The sequence below is a fragment of the Cimex lectularius genome, unplaced genomic scaffold (genome assembly GCF_000648675.2).
Source record: "Cimex lectularius strain Harlan isolate CLEC.00 unplaced genomic scaffold, Clec_2.1 scaffold7, whole genome shotgun sequence".
In the NCBI taxonomy this organism is placed as follows: Eukaryota; Metazoa; Arthropoda; class Insecta; order Hemiptera; family Cimicidae; genus Cimex; species Cimex lectularius.
In genome coordinates this window covers 3,299,060-3,314,890 of record NW_019392731.1, presented here as the reverse complement: position 1 = coordinate 3,314,890, position 15,831 = coordinate 3,299,060, and the positions used below count along the sequence as shown (strand labels likewise).

The window sequence follows — 15,831 nt, the reverse complement described above, 5'->3', positions numbered from 1 at the left end:
CCTTTTATTAGTTCCAGTGGTTATTATTGTCTTCCAAATATCTCTTGTTACTTTATTTGGAAGGGTATGTCAAAAATTTTGTTTAATCAAAATAGGTCAGGATTTATTTAATTTTTCTTAAGTCTGTATGCCATCCTCTGAATGTATTGCCTAATGTATTGTATACAGCCAGTAGGTTACTTTGCATTTGTATTGTTTGGCCTATGCTTGTTATGGCCTTTTCTTTTCGTAGCATTTGTTTCTTCTGAGCTTTTGATAAAGTTATTCCCATGTATATTGTTCATTGTAGAAAGTTAGATTTTTATTTTTTAAAGAGGATGAATTTTAGGTTAAGCTTACTTTTCTATGTGAATGGTGTTAGTGTGGTTTTGTTTGGGTAGACGCCCAGAATTTTCCTTCCTTCTTTTGACAGCACTTCACACAGTTTCATCATATTTGCCCTTTATTATCAACCACCAACTACCATATGAGTGGCTATTTTCCCCTTTGAGGCATCCTTGTATATATTGTCATTGATTGTTATCCAGTTTATAGTGAAAGTATCTCTGCCCTTTTTACTTCTTCAATGTATTGAAGTTAAGTGTTATCAAAAACACTTTCTAAGAACATCAAGCAGCTTAGTGATTTTTCTTTTACCATGGTTTGATTAAGATAGTAAGTTTAGAAATTTAGAGCAGTTTCCTAGTATTTGCCCTGTTTTAGGTTTGCTTATTTATTATTATTATTTTTTTATGAGAAATTATTTATCTCTTGACCTATTATGTTCATGATGATCATAAATTTTGATTATATAAACATATTAAAGGTTGTCTCAGGAAATATGAATACAAATACAGAAATGTGTATTTTAAAAAGAAAACACTTATAACCATTTACATTTGTTAGAATACACAGCCTAAATTGATGTCTATACTTGCCATTCAACAAATAGAAACATTAACAAAACATTAGGCCAACAAATAAAAATTATACACTAATTGTCAACTTACTTTCCAATATACCATTAATTATGTTCACAAAAAATTATTAAAAAACTACTTAAAAAAATACTCAAGCCAATTTGATTTATGATTTGTTTAAAAGAAAGATCAACTTAACAAGGCATAAACAAAAACTAATACATAGTACATAAGCAAAAGGCACATTGACAATATCAGTTCTGTTACTTAGGATTTTAATAATGTTCACTCTTAACAACATAATATACAGAAACAAAAACAACATGAAACTAGAAAAAAGTCTTATAAGTAAATAACTAAGACATTAACATGGCTTTAAAATTTAGCAAGAACCGAGGCGGAAATCTATTAAGTATTTCACCCCTGTAAACCCTTTTGGATTTGTTATTGTATCCAATGCGGAATTGAATTCTCTCAGTGGAATGAGCTTGTGTGCTGGTGCTCTCAGCTTTTTCAATGACATGAGTTGCATTATTTCAGAGAGCATGCACTTCCTTACATCCGAGTTACGGTTCTCCTTGGTCCATCGTGTCATCCAAAATCCTTTTACTGATATGTCCTGCAATCACATTATGTCATGTTCTTATCTTCTTTTTCCCCCGATTATATGGATATACCTTAAAAATAAGCTGGGACGTGGGTACAATCACGGGCTCCCTCGACATGCCTCCATATGTGACAATTACACCTTTTTTGCCCAAATGTCGCATCAGCTCGCTGGAACTTTTCCCACCGACACAGTTGAGAGCCAGTTTTGGAGCTGGTAGTTCTCCTTCTTTAAACATTTTAGTTGTCCTGGAATATTAAAATTTTAACGTAACAGCAAAGTATATTTTTTATAAATCAATTACCTGATTTCTTCTTCAGTAAGTACAACGTCTGCACCGATTTCCTTCAAATAACTTTTTAACTTGTCAATATCAGGCCTGTCCCTTACAACATTGACTGATTTGTATCCCCAGGCTTTGCAGAGCTGTATTACATTTTGTGCAGCAGCACTGTTACCGCCATTCTGAAGGACAGTATCACCGGGTTCAAGAGGTACGAAATCCTTAAGCATCCTATATGCTGTGCTGCAATTACTCATAATTCCAGCAACTTCAACTAGAGGAACTTCCTTCGGGACCTAAACATTAAAAAAAAAAAATACTTGGTAATACTAATATTTCCTAAGCTGTGAGATTTCATCCTGTGGACTATGTAGTAAACCAGTATATGATCCTTGCTATCATCTACCTGCCTATTCTTGTTGATTTGGTCAGAATTGTACCATCTTCCATGCTTGCACACTGAACACACTGAAGATGGCAAAATGTTGAGACGCATTTGACAGACAAACCCAGTGAGGACAGGCAGACAAAGATAATCAGTAAGGATCAATAAGCTTTTAAAAAAAGTATATATACCTTGAGCAATTTATCTGCAGAAATGACCTTGTGTGTCTGCCATGTTCCAAAATTTTCAACATTAGGCATGACATGGTCGTCAACTTGCAGATCGTTCACATCTGCACCGACACTCACTACTTTTGCGACACCTTCATTTCCAGGAACTCCTGGTAGTGTCGGCTTAATCGGATATGTACCTTGAATCGTATTGATGTCTGCTGGGTTCATCGAAGCTACAAGCATTTGCACCAGAACCTTTAAACCCAAAAATTAATATATGCCAATCTATTCAAGGGTAATTCCTGATTTTACTTCTCCTGGTCCAGGGCATTCAGTTTTGTATTCTTCCATTTGAACAACATTTTTTGGATCTCCGAATTCTTTTATGACAAGCCTCGATGATGATATATTTCTCCTGCTGAATGTGTTTATTTGGAGATTTTTGGTGAATGTGTTTATTTGGAGATTTTTGAAGAGCATAGACGTATTGCCTGGGAGAAGCCTTGTCATGCACATTACCCGGGATGTCATCTTGTTAATAAATTGATTGTTTAAAATATAGGCACTTCAAATTATTGAACATGAAACATTTACTACAAGAAGGAATGAAAAAAAACTGTCAAAAAATAGGAGACTTGAGGTTACGACACGGTTAACGATAACATACCTTCATCTTTTTCTGACGTCACTTTTGGGGAGGTATAATTTTTTCTTTAATTGATGATGTGGAATATAATCAAATAGCATTCATTCTATTTCCCTTTCCACGTAATTTGTGATGAAGAAAATTTTAAATGAAACTTTCTTTTTTCGCCAATTAGTTTTGATCTATATCCTAACCTTTGATCTTTCTCTACAGTCTACACTATAAAAATACATGAATGTTAAATACAAATGAAATTCATTATTTTATCGATCAATCAAAATACAATATTAAGTGTTATGAACACTTTATTATGTGTTGTTCATGGTGTTTCATGAGCTTTAAAAATCGTCGAAAATTTGATTTCAATTTTATACTCTTCCGTAGTACCTACTCAGATTTTGTGAAACTGAATTTTAAACGAGTTTTTTATGTATTCTGAATTTATAGAGCCTTTTTTTAAATCGGCAAATTGTAATGAATACAAAAAAATGTATTGGTGTAAGCAAATTTCATATTTATCTAAAAAATTGTAATGCTGTAGCAGGGAATAGATCAAAATTTCACCAGGCATGTAAACTGTTAATTATGAATAGTGAAAAAGTGACTTAAAGACTTAATGTAATAGTTAGTAAGCACTGTTCTTAGGGCATATTTACACTGCTTGCGATGCGATGTCCCTAATAGAATCTGAAATTAATTGCAAAAATGCCATTGACAGTTGATTTTTTTTTAGATTTTATTTTATGTTATTATTTTTTTAATATGGATCCACTTTTTTGTATCTTTTCTCGCTAAAATTAACTTTGAAACAAATTATTAATGTTTGTGACATTTCCAACATTTTCCAATCTATATATATATTTCGACTATGAAGAAATGAATATAAAATAAAATTAGTTTTTTACATGTGCTGTATATTTACTACCAAGAACACCAGTGATGAACGATTGACTTTTTGAAACTTTTTGGCTGCATATTTTGCCTGCCTCTCCTAGGTTGTTATACCAAGTATGAGTTTTTAACTCGATCATTTCAGTAACTTCAATTCGGATTTTTTTTGTCGTAATTTGAAATTTTGCTTAAGGGTTTCTGGTCCTACGTGTTGTTGACTACCTATATTTTCCCATCACAAGGTTAAAGAATGGTAAAAATGAGAATACGAGAAAAACGAGAGGATAGCAACAGGTCAACTATTTTATAGGTTAATTATTGTAACCACTGTACAGTGTATTGCACTAAATTTAATATTTTTAGATTGACAAATTTATAAGTGTTAAGGTTTTATATTTCACTGAGATTACCCTTCATGATTTTTCAGATATTTCACAACCGCTTTGGGGTACATACAGCTGGATCATCAAATATACGGTTAAATCCTTTTATTATTCATTTAGGTTACATGATTGGATCAATAAAATAACGAAATATAATGACAGTGTATTTTGATAAAATAAACGTAAGATAGATAACATTTTAATGTATTAATCCATTACGTTTAGAGGCCTAATTGGCCATATTAATTATTTCAATTAATTATTCTTTTCATGTAAGGTCTTGGTTGAGATGAAAAAGCTCGTGTCACGAGCGGGATTCGAACCCAGCCGGAAACCCCAGACGAAGGTCGTGGGTTCGAATCCCGCTTGTGACACTAGCTTTTTCATCTCAACCAAGACCTTACATAAACAGAATAATTAATTGACAATAGTACTTTTAGGTCGTTTGAGAATAGGATCTCTTCCTGCTTCACAATGCTTATTGAATTTACAAATTATAATGTAGATATGTCTTCAGGGGACCATGGTTGCTAGGGCAGTTAACGCTTTTGCCATTCTGGGTTCGAATTCCGATACAGCTCATGGAATTTTAATTGAAATAATACGTAAAATTTATTATAAAGTAGTTTGACCTCTCGTCCGCGAAACCCAACGGGTAGTTAAACGTTAAGCCCCTCTACAGGAATAACTTTTTACGTAGGTTATTCTTAGTGCTTCTTTTACGGGAAGATCTCTGTGAGGAATCTCCTTTTATGGTTTAGTCATAAAAAGTGGAAAATTTTATATATTGAGAAGACAATTCTAGTGTTTGTAGAGGTAAGTAGATATGTCTTAATATCGCATACCGCGGAAGGAGAGAAGAAATGTTCAACAAATAGCAAGAATTTCTTTGCGTGATGCATTAAACAAGAAGAATAAGGAGAAGGGCGTTTGGATGTCAACCATATCAAGAGTTGCTCCATCACATCGCTATCTCAGCTCCGATTGAGTTATGACTCTCTTTTCTGGACGGTGACAATTTTTCAAAGTGCTGAGAGGTGGCAGGGCAATTTGAGATTAGCCGCGTCGAGCCGAGTTTCTTCGACGGATCCTAATGACATGCGAACCATTGTCTGGTGGACAATAGTGCTTTGTTCTTCTGCCACACCCCCTGGTAATCACATCACACCTCCATTTAGCCCCTTGAAATATATATTTTTTCCGTGTCCAATCACGATAAACACGAAACGGCGACGGCCCCGTTCGATGTGTGATAAATGGCAATGCAACCAACCCGTTTGCCCTGGGCAAGAAGAAGAAGGAAAAAAGCACTTCCAACCTCTATCACTAATTTGTATCTTTAAGGCAAAACATATTTCATATCCCACACTCTACACGAAGAATAATTTTATCTCCTCAACATTAATTTTCGTCGAGTTACAAAGAAAAGTTGAGATTTTCAAATAACGATTGTCAATAACGAACTTCAAACTTGGGCTTATAGAGATGAGACAAAATTACTTGGATTACTTTTGGGTGACTCCGTCTTTATCATTATTTCAACAAATATTGTTTGTAATGTTTGACAAATCTTGCGAGATTTTATCTTAGATACAAACGTTAGATAAAACAAAATAACGCACTGACACTGGCGAAAAACCGAAACGCGTATGATAAACCAAAACAGCGAATTTCTGTTAAAATTCAAAACAGAAACTCTAATAATTTATATTTATATTTATATAAACTAATTTACATTTTTTCTCCATAAAAGGCTTCTTTAATGTCTAATCAGCAAGTGCTTCGCTTTGCGGACCACATATCTTCATCCCTCGAGTGCAAAGATACGGTGTGGGGTCATTACTTGACTTACAAACAACGAAGCTCTCCTTACGAACTAAAGCGTATCCTTTCAAATATATTCTTTTCTAACTAACAAATTTTTAGAACCCGCCAAGATTCTGCCTACTTCGACTATTGCTCTCTTGGAGCAGGTGTACTACAGGGCAGCGTATTTGAACCAATGCTTTACCTCCTCTACACAGGACGTTTTCATACATTTTACCCTCCTTGAGTCCTGTCAATACAACTGTCTTTATCTCAAGATCCCGATCCCGCAATTGCTTCGAAGGAGCTCCAAACCGTCCTCCGAAAGGAGAAAAAAATTTAAGAGTAAATAAGAAAACAAAACACTCCTACCAAGTAAGACCTATACTACTTATGACAAGGCATTGCATAACGGCCGCCAAAGCAGCATGCACAATCAATAAGGCAGAATTCCGACTTTTTTTTTTTTTTTTTTTTTTTTTTCAAAGGACGAGTTTTTGCTCTGCTACCAGTATTTATGATTTTAACATAAAAAAGTTATTATATTACAAACAAATAATAGAATCAACAAAATGTCATCAAAGGTTACTTATTATAAAGAAACTAAGAAGGAAAGAGAATATTTTCTTATCACTAAAATTTAGTTCATATAATTAAGTGTAAAGTTTTTTTTTTAATATTCTTTTCTGTAGACAACATGAAAACAATGTAAAGAATAATGTAATAATGTAACAATAATGTAAAGAACCTTCTTACAATGGGCACCAATCGACGAAGAATCCAACACAAGCAGTTTTTGAGACTTTAAGCACGTCACACATTTCTTTTTTTTTACTTTCTTTTTTTTTTCTAACACTTGAAGCGACTGAACAGCCACTCCCCGATCCAGCGTAGCTTCCCACTCAGGCCTGCACGCCGTCCTCTCTTCTGCCTCCTCAATCGTCGGAACTCTGCCTTATTGATTGTGCATGCTGCATTGGCGACCTTTATGAAATGGCTTGTCATATACTGTATTCGTAATAACACTTTCACCCCTAAAACTCTCTGTTACCTGCAGTCCGAACTCACGACTATCCTGGAACCAATACACGCAACTGAAAACCCTAAACAACTGGAGTTAAGATCTTTCGGTCTACTCTACAAACGACCAGCATACAAATCTAAGTGTCGGCAAAACAAGCCGACAATCTACAAAACAGTACCAATTGGAACGTACGGACTAAGACTGAAGGGCACAGGAAAACTTTCCAACTTCCAGTGAATGCAGCCATTTTAATCCAAACTTCTCAGAACCATGCTCAATGCTCCCTCTTACGTCTCCAATATCACTTATCACAACGCCCCCATACCTTTTCTTACAACATGTAAATACCACCTACAAAAATCATAACTAGATGTAAAATATCACTAATGATTGATCAATAATACACCACCGCGCTGGGAAACTAAACTAAAAGAAATTGATAAATAAGAAGGGTCATCAAATTAAAATGAACTTTAATAGAATTTACTTAAACTTACTAACTAACTTTACTTAAACACAAATAAAAACACAAACCAAAATATAACCTCTTAAGAAAACAAACTGAGAAAAATAAAATTCAAAAATTAAAAAAATTCGTACTCCCCATCGACCCTTCCAGCACTTAAGGTTGTGGCCTTTATTTATTGTTAGACTTACTTGCAAATTAATTAAAATATTTGCTCTTTGGCACCCTGCTCTTCCTGCATCCGAACACACCTGCCTTTTCACACAGAATCTTTTGGAGAACCAGAGTAGGCCGTTGGAGAGGGGTAATCGGGCAATTGACATGTGATGACTTGGTGTCACAGGTAGTAAAACAGAAAATAGCATACCAAACTTAGAATATCATATGGATGGATAATCCGGTGATCGAATCACTTCAAAAATTAGGCAGCATACAAAGATTGGCAAACCTACACAGGGGCAACGAAACAAATCCATCAAGTGTATTAGAAATTTTTACTGGTAAACCTACCTCTACTGGAAACATTTATAAAGGAGAATGTAGGATATGCTCACACAGGCTCAAAAAAAATTTGGGTTGGGGCTAATTATTTCAGGCATACAATAATAATAAATAATTTCATCTCAACCTATACTTAGATAGAAAAGGATAATTAATTTAAATAATTAATACTGTTAATTAGGACTACCAAATACATATCTGTGTTAAAATAATAAATAAAATCAGGCACCTATTCGTAGAAATGGGGTCTGGCTATATTATGAACCCGGTAGGTATGATAGGCCTAAAATAAAGATAAGCAGACCAAAATGGTCAAAAATAAAACAAAAGTACTACAAAACTTTGTTTTCATGAGGTAAGTGTTGTTTAGCATAAACAGGAGATTTACAGCTTCCTGAAATTAGTAAAGGAGTCTAGTTTTCTTTCCCTAACGGCAAATAAAATTAATTTGTTTTACGTTTGCTCGTGATTTGCTGGAAGTGTTTCCAGAGAAAGATTTACGACCCGAGTACGGTTGCAATTGGCGTTTTCAAAACAACAGGTACCCCTCTATTTCTGCTGGTGATCTGTCAATCAAATCGGTTGGCAGTTCTTTCTCCAGCCCTGGTATTGAAAACGTCGGCGAAACCTTTAATTTCGCATTGCCGCGGCATCTGCCAAAATTCTCCCAGGTCCTTTCAATGATCCCAAAGTTTTCTTTTTAATTGCATCGTCGTCAGTGGTGAGGCTGCCTGCGCCGCATTCCTGAGAAATATCTCCTGCGCGGATCCATATTGGCGGGGGTCGTAAAGAAAAATCGCCATGATGATTCGGCTGACTTACGAGTGTTTAATGCTGCTATAAAAGCTAAACAAGTCTGTCAAAAGCCAAGGCAATAACTCACCGCTCAACGGTTGACGGAGGATATTAACGATTCGTTTAAACTGGCAACTTGTTAACGATAAAATTGGGAACCAAGGCTTTCTGCCAATAAGCTTCTTTGGAAGCCATTTATTTATTCATGGTTTCCGTTAACGTAATTTCAATCAATTTAATCAAAACTTTAACTCCTAAAACGATCATAAACATATGAACTTTTGTGCTTTTTCTTCAAGAAAACGAGCTTACTCACCAGAAGAACTATCTAATAACAATATTATTTAATACGTTAATAATATTCGAACATTTATTTATTTCTCTTTTGTATTATTATTTTATTTTTTATTCTTATTATATACATTTTTTAGATAAAATTCTTAAAGGGGGTGATTTGCCACAACCCCCGTTTTAAAATTATATGGTTTCAAAAAAATTGTCATATTGTGTTTAAATTTTTTCAGCCAATAAATGTTTAGTCATAATTGTAGAAAGTCAAAATTGAATAAATTACTTGGCTCATTTATCAAGCTGATATAACATAGATATTTTTTTATCTATTTTTATTTCTACAAATAAATATTTTATTATAAAAATGAGCCAGTAAAATACTTTTAGTTCACAAAAACATCAGTTTTTACCAATACAAAATTATCAATAAATTATAATGCAAATAATTGTTTAAAAACGATATTTTGAAGTTGGTAGTCTCTGAATTATAGCTCCTTTTAATATACTGAGCTTTAATTTGGAGTTTAATTAAACAATCGAAACCAAAATAGAACTTAGGCGAATAATTTGATGGCGTTGGATGGTCTGCAAGTGGATGAAGTCGTGTTGCACTTATCGACACTGACCACCTTTCAAGGCCTAATATCTCACTTACTGAAGATCCCTAAATTCTTATGAATACAACGTAAACTAGCGAGAATGTACTGGGCCAGAAGAGAAGGCCTTCGTTATAGTTTGGCATGAAGGTTTTCTCTATGAGCTAATAGTTTATGGCTTTTCACCATATGTTGTTCGACTGGTCGGCTCATTCTTCTTCAACTTTTCAGAACCATGTGGGAAATGAAAAGTCTGAAAAAAGACGTCTGTCTGGGGGTGTACCTCAGGGCTCAATGCTAGGTCCAACCTTGTTTTCCATTTACATAAATGACAAGCACATAAAAGAAAATGTTATGTTGTCATTGCTGATGACAACAAACAGCTCTGTTTGTCTCATCATGAATAATAGACGCCATACTAAATCGACTGACTCTGACTCTTCCTAGACTACTAAAATATTTCCACAGGTGGAAAATATTAATCAACATAGACAAAACACAGGAAATTCCAAAAGACGCCCTACATTACATCACCAACTAATAATAGACAGTAAAATATTTTTTAAGCGCGCATTTTTAAAAACAAAACTTTCTTCAAGGCGTTATGTATCATGGCGCTTTATGATTAAAACAGTGATTTGTGTCTTCTTTGCTATTTTGTCTTCTAAATTTGGAAAACCACATAGCTAAATATACACTAAGCGATTCGTTGTCAACAATTAGACACCGTTTCCTTGTTTCCCAGTGGCTATAACTCACGGATTTATTACAAGCTAGAAAAGTCCTGGTTAGCCCATTGTCGGGCCACCCTAATTGGCATCCTCCTAAAGTGGGACTACCCGAGAGCAGGTAGTCCCAGCGACAAAAACTACCTTTATAGTGCAAGTGTGAAAAACAAATTTGCCCCGATAAACGTTTTTGGTCCCAATTGAATTAACTGGCTTTACGATCCTCTCGGCCCACTTGGGTAAACCTTGTTAATTCTCTTCGATGAAAATTAATCAGTATTATGTTGAACTGATCGTGACTTTTCTAGGCCCGTAATCAATCAAATTTATTTATTTACTGTCCATATACATGTATATACATATTTACAAGTTAGAAACAAGAGTACCAGTAATAATATTTTACCTCTCGACTTAAATAAATAAAGAATACGTAATGTCTTACAACTTAAATGTTGGAAATACTGGACTACATAAACCCTACCCTGAGTTATATATTCACTCCCAACACAACATTTACACATATTATACAACTAACGTAATTGAGGTTCGATGGGGTACTCGATATTCCCCCTTCGACCCTCTCACATTATACATTCACGCCAATAAACATATTCACTTCCAAACAACCTTTACCCATACCAGTTAGTTAACCGAACTGAGTGAATGATGGTATGTAACTAAGAAAAAATGTATTTAAGGGTGCGTGAGAGAGTGAATGGGTGTGGTTTTAGTGCATTTGGAGGTTAAATGAACTACTTGTTGAGGATCACATTGTTGAATGTTAAAAATTAAAATCGATTTTTCAATCAGAGGTTGGATCTTCTTACTTAAGTGTAACTGTTGGTAGGGTATTCCAAAAACACTTGTTTTGTGTTAACCCTATTATTGATCTATTGAGATACTTGGAATATATGTAAGCGATCTTTCCTTGTTTTATGATGATATGACAAATGTGCCTACATGTTTAGAAATGTATCTGATTACTTTGATATGCACACATAATTTTCTCAGACTGTGATCTCAGTTTTCACCCTCAAATATTCGAGAAATTGTCGCAGTTCCGATTTAGTTCAGCGAAACGTCTGCCAACAATGGAATTCCTTTGGAACAATGGATGACACCAATTTTCTCGGAATAGCCTTTCGCGTGATTTCACCTCAAGCGAGATGGCCAAAACGCGGGGGACTGGTTCGAAAAAATAATCTAACCCACGAAATGATTAAATACAAGGCGTTGCGCATTGGAAATCTAGTTTGTCATAGTCAGGCTAGGAATAATTTTGCATTGGAAATCGAATGGATCCGTGGAGCCCGATGGAAAAAAGCTAATTAATGAGATTCCAATCGCAGTTCACCTTTTAATAAGCCTATTTTCATAATATTCGCATTACACTTTCAAACGGCATTTTATATAAAATGTCATCGAGATTACTAATGTGTGGGCCTAGCGGGGTTAGGGTGTTCGTTTTTCCCATTTTTACATAAGGCCCTTTAAGTATTGCATAACATGAAATTATCTGTTAATTCTTTCACACCGACTAAATCAAATACCCTGTGTGAAGACAAAATCTTCACCAAACGTTTATAAAATTAGGTTTTTTTCACATTCAAAACTACCATTTTTGTCTAAATTTGTGATTAAATAAAACGAGCGCTTTTAAAATTAATATAAGCCAAAAATTAAGCAGTACATAGTTTTCAAGAAACAGTTCATAAATAAAGAAGAAAATCTATTCAACCGTTGTATGAAGTCCTCTTTAGAAGTGGCCACTAGAGGTTCATTCACCCACTATGAACTTCGTCAAACTATACACACGTTTTATCCTTCATTACTTTACATTAAATTTTTTTGATTTATTTAATTTTACTGTACAATCTTCGTTTTACTTTCTAGTATTTTCCTTTTTTGGCGCTTTTTGAAACATGATTTTTTCCAGAAAAAAGCATCTTTTTCAAAAGGTTCGGTCTTTACTGGCCATTTTCATGTGTAATATTTGTTCCTCAAAATTATTAAAATTTCTACATTATTTTAACTGTATCACCAACATAATAGTTATTTATAAGGAGCTACCTTTAAAAGTAGTTTTATATCTTATTAAAAACGTTCTTAGCACAACTATCTGCTGTTCAATCAATGTTTAGTTAAATTTACACTACTAAACCATACTAACAAAAAGAATTTTACATATATATAGAAATATTTATTTTAAAGTGTTAATATTTTCTTAGTTTCATTACAATTTAAAAACATTTTTACATTATTACATTTTTTTAGTTTATATATTATATGCAACTATTCCTACTATTTTCCCCACATTCCATACTTATTAAACAAGCAGTTTATTGTTTAAATTTAAAATACCCTATCTTTTTTATTTAATAAATATGAATCATCCCATTTTTTTGTATGCCAGTCTAATGTTCAGAAAGTTTTTAATAAGACATAAAACTCCTTATCAAGGTCATTTTGAGGAGCGGCGGTGGTAGCAACGGTTTAGGCGTTGACACGGCGCTCATCACCGTAAGGTAAAGGTCCGGGGTTCGAATGCAGAACCGCTGGATATACTTACTAATGGGCTTTTTTTCAAAAGCACGGGCACCCTGAGGGTTTATATGACCTCTGTTGTTAAGAACCATAGTAAAAAAAATCATTCATTTGAATGAGTCATTTTGTAAATAACTATTTTGTCATAATAATGAAATGGCCAGTTAAGGGTGAAAAAGAAAACATGCCTTTTTCTTCTGAAAAAAGTTAAAAACCTAAAAAACCCGCCAAAAAAGAAAATAGCAAATTCTAATACACAATTGTCTGACTGGTTTTAATGAATACAATTAAAAAAGATCTGCAGGTATTTTAAATTTTATACCTTGGCACTTAAGAAGAGCTTGTATATCCAAGATTTATTCACTAAAACAACCCCTTTGGTAAAAACGTGGTATTCTTTTAAAATAAAGGTTCAGAAAAAGCTAGACTTTGAAAATTCTATTTTCCTTAAGCATTTATGAACCACGTCTAGCCATAAACGCTAACATGGTACATAATATAACTATTCTATTCGTCTATCTTTTCCTTGCTTTTATGGACATAAAACCCGTTTATTTTTACAATGAAAAACAATTTCGGAATCAATGCATATGCAATCCCACCTTTTAGGGCGATCTATTAAAATTGGCTGATTTGGTAATCAGGTTTTGTCTTCTAGAGGAAAAACTTTGCCATTCTCTTCACATGTACATTAAATTTTATGAGTAAAGATAACACTAATAATTTGCAAACTGCCTATTCGAATGATCACACAAGGTTTTTAAAATACTCTTTATATTAAAATGGCCGTACTTTGCCGTTTTTAAAGTAAACTCACAAAGAGAAATACGAAAATTTTTCGTTTAGCATTTAATGTCGTTAATTTGGTCTGGATCTTTTTAAATTTTATTAAAACGTTGTAAAAAAGTTCAAATAGAGTGTTTCCAAATCCCTCAATTTTTGTAACGATAATGGCTTTTAGAAGTCATTAAATGACTTTATCCATGATCATAGAATGTAATATGAATATTTTTATTCGTGAAAAAGATTTACATTTTGTGTGGTGTTTAGTGACCGTTAGTTAATGATTATTTGTAGATCGTGAGATGCGATCTGGTGTGACGTAGGTTTTAGAAAAACATTTTCTTTATCGTGCCAACGTTTCGATTTTTACTGAGATCATCTTCAGGGCTTTGTGTTGTCTGCATTTCAACAAAAAAGTCCTATGATTGATCATCGGCTTGTATCGGCTATCAATCAGAGAGCTTTTTGTTGAAATGCAGATAACATAAGGCCCTAAAGATGATCTCAGTAAAGATCGAAACGTTGGCACGATAAAGAAAATGTTTTCTAAAACCTACGTCACACCAGACCGCATCTCACGATGTACAAATAATCATTTACATTTTGTTTGAATATGTCATATTTTACATTTTAGTACATCAACATTTTATTATTTTACATTGTTTTAACCTTTCCGTTAAAAAATTCATTCAAAGCGTAAAATGGGTTGTTTCGTAGCCATTTGCAAACTCTTTTTTTAAAGACTCTTGCAAGTAATGTTGTTATATGTACAGGTTGTATTAAATAGCTTGACTGCAACAAATTCAAAACTTCATTGAAATCATTTTTCGATCTAGTATCATGTTCATATACATTATTTACATATATATAATTTACAATGTTTTTCTTAATATACATTAACGTGGTATAAATGTACAGGTTTATCAAAGTCATAATTTTATATTTACAAAAGATTAGTCTGCAGGACTCTTTTCTTTTCAAGTAGAACATTATTCTTACACATCTTTTTTAAATATAGTCAAATCTAGGATACACATTTCATAAATAATTAAAAACTTTTTATTCTAAAAGTCAAATAAGGTAATAATAAAAACGGATAATTATGATAACAAACAAAGCTTGAAAACATTTTACGTAAGCATTTATTGTTTACTAGGAGAATAACCACTTTTGAAGACGGTCTTTGGGCAATTGTGGTTTTTGGTTTATTCCATTGCATCAATTGACTTCAGGTATAAGATTTTTCTGAAGGGAAATTAATCATTTTGGTTTTGAAAAGACATGACGATATTTTGTTTCGGGTTATCCAGTTTCAGTTTAGCTCGATTTCACGACCGAGTGGACGTGACAAAATGAGACGATAGCCTTTTCCATCATCTGCCGTTCTTTTTTCTGCTACCGTTTTTAAAAGGCTTATACCGGATTACATTGATAATGCTCAAGGGAACGTTAAATCGTGAAATCAGATACGGGTGGCGCTAAGTGGGTCTGGAAGTCTGTCGTAACGTGATCCCGTCGCTGACCTGATTGGGGACCGTGAGGTCATCCGGGACAACATCCAGTCTCACCAATACGGTTGTTCGGCAACGGGGGCTTCAATATTTCTTTCTCTCACGGAGTTTTGCACCGACAACTCGTCTCGGCACTAAAAGATTCAAGGCGTGTAAAAGAATCGTCCCCTACCAAAATATGTTTAATAATAGAAAATACCCTTTACTGTATTCCAGCCTCTAGATCACCTGAATCCTTAGGAAAACATCGTAAAAGATATCGTATCATTGAAGGATAAAACTGGAAAGCTGGATACCTAGCTAAAAAACAAAAACAAAAAACAATGCACTTCTGAACCACAACAGACTTAAGGAGGTAAGCCCAAGGGACTCAACAATAGTTGGAGGAATATTGGAATAAAAGTAAACTTAAATTCTTCAAAAATGCAAACCGCTCGCGATTTTCGAAAGAAATCAAGAAAATACATTCATAATATGGGCAGACTCCCTATGCGCGACACAAGGACTCAGAAAAGCATC

At 33.9% G+C, this 15,831-nt stretch overlaps 1 protein-coding gene across 1 annotated transcript; it reads right to left on the bottom strand.

Moving 5' to 3' along the window:
* Window positions 1–819: 819 nt before the first annotated feature.
* LOC106668678 (enoyl-[acyl-carrier-protein] reductase, mitochondrial) lies at window positions 820–3,006 on the bottom strand. Its single transcript, XM_014397648.2, has 5 exons — window positions 2,660–3,006; window positions 2,366–2,602; window positions 1,811–2,085; window positions 1,577–1,754; window positions 820–1,518 (listed from the first exon to the last, which is right to left on the bottom strand). Exons 1-5 carry the CDS (start codon window positions 2,876–2,878, stop codon window positions 1,282–1,284), a joined length of 1,146 nt encoding a protein of 381 aa, XP_014253134.1. The 5' UTR covers window positions 2,879–3,006; the 3' UTR covers window positions 820–1,281.
* Between the last annotated feature and the right edge of the window lie 12,825 nt (window positions 3,007–15,831).

Bases quoted from the DNA above. Each gene is read 5' to 3' on its own strand.
- LOC106668678 (XM_014397648.2), bottom strand. From the start codon at position 2,878: ATGACATCCCGGGTAATGTGCATGACAAGGCTTCTCCCAGGCAATACG. The intron at 2,086-2,365 runs GTATATATACTT...TTTAATGTTTAG, and splicing joins CTGCAGATAAATTGCTCAAG to GTCCCGAAGGAAGTTCCTCT. The intron at 1,519-1,576 runs GTATATCCATAT...ATGTGATTGCAG, and splicing joins CGTCCCAGCTTATTTTTAAG to GACATATCAGTAAAAGGATT.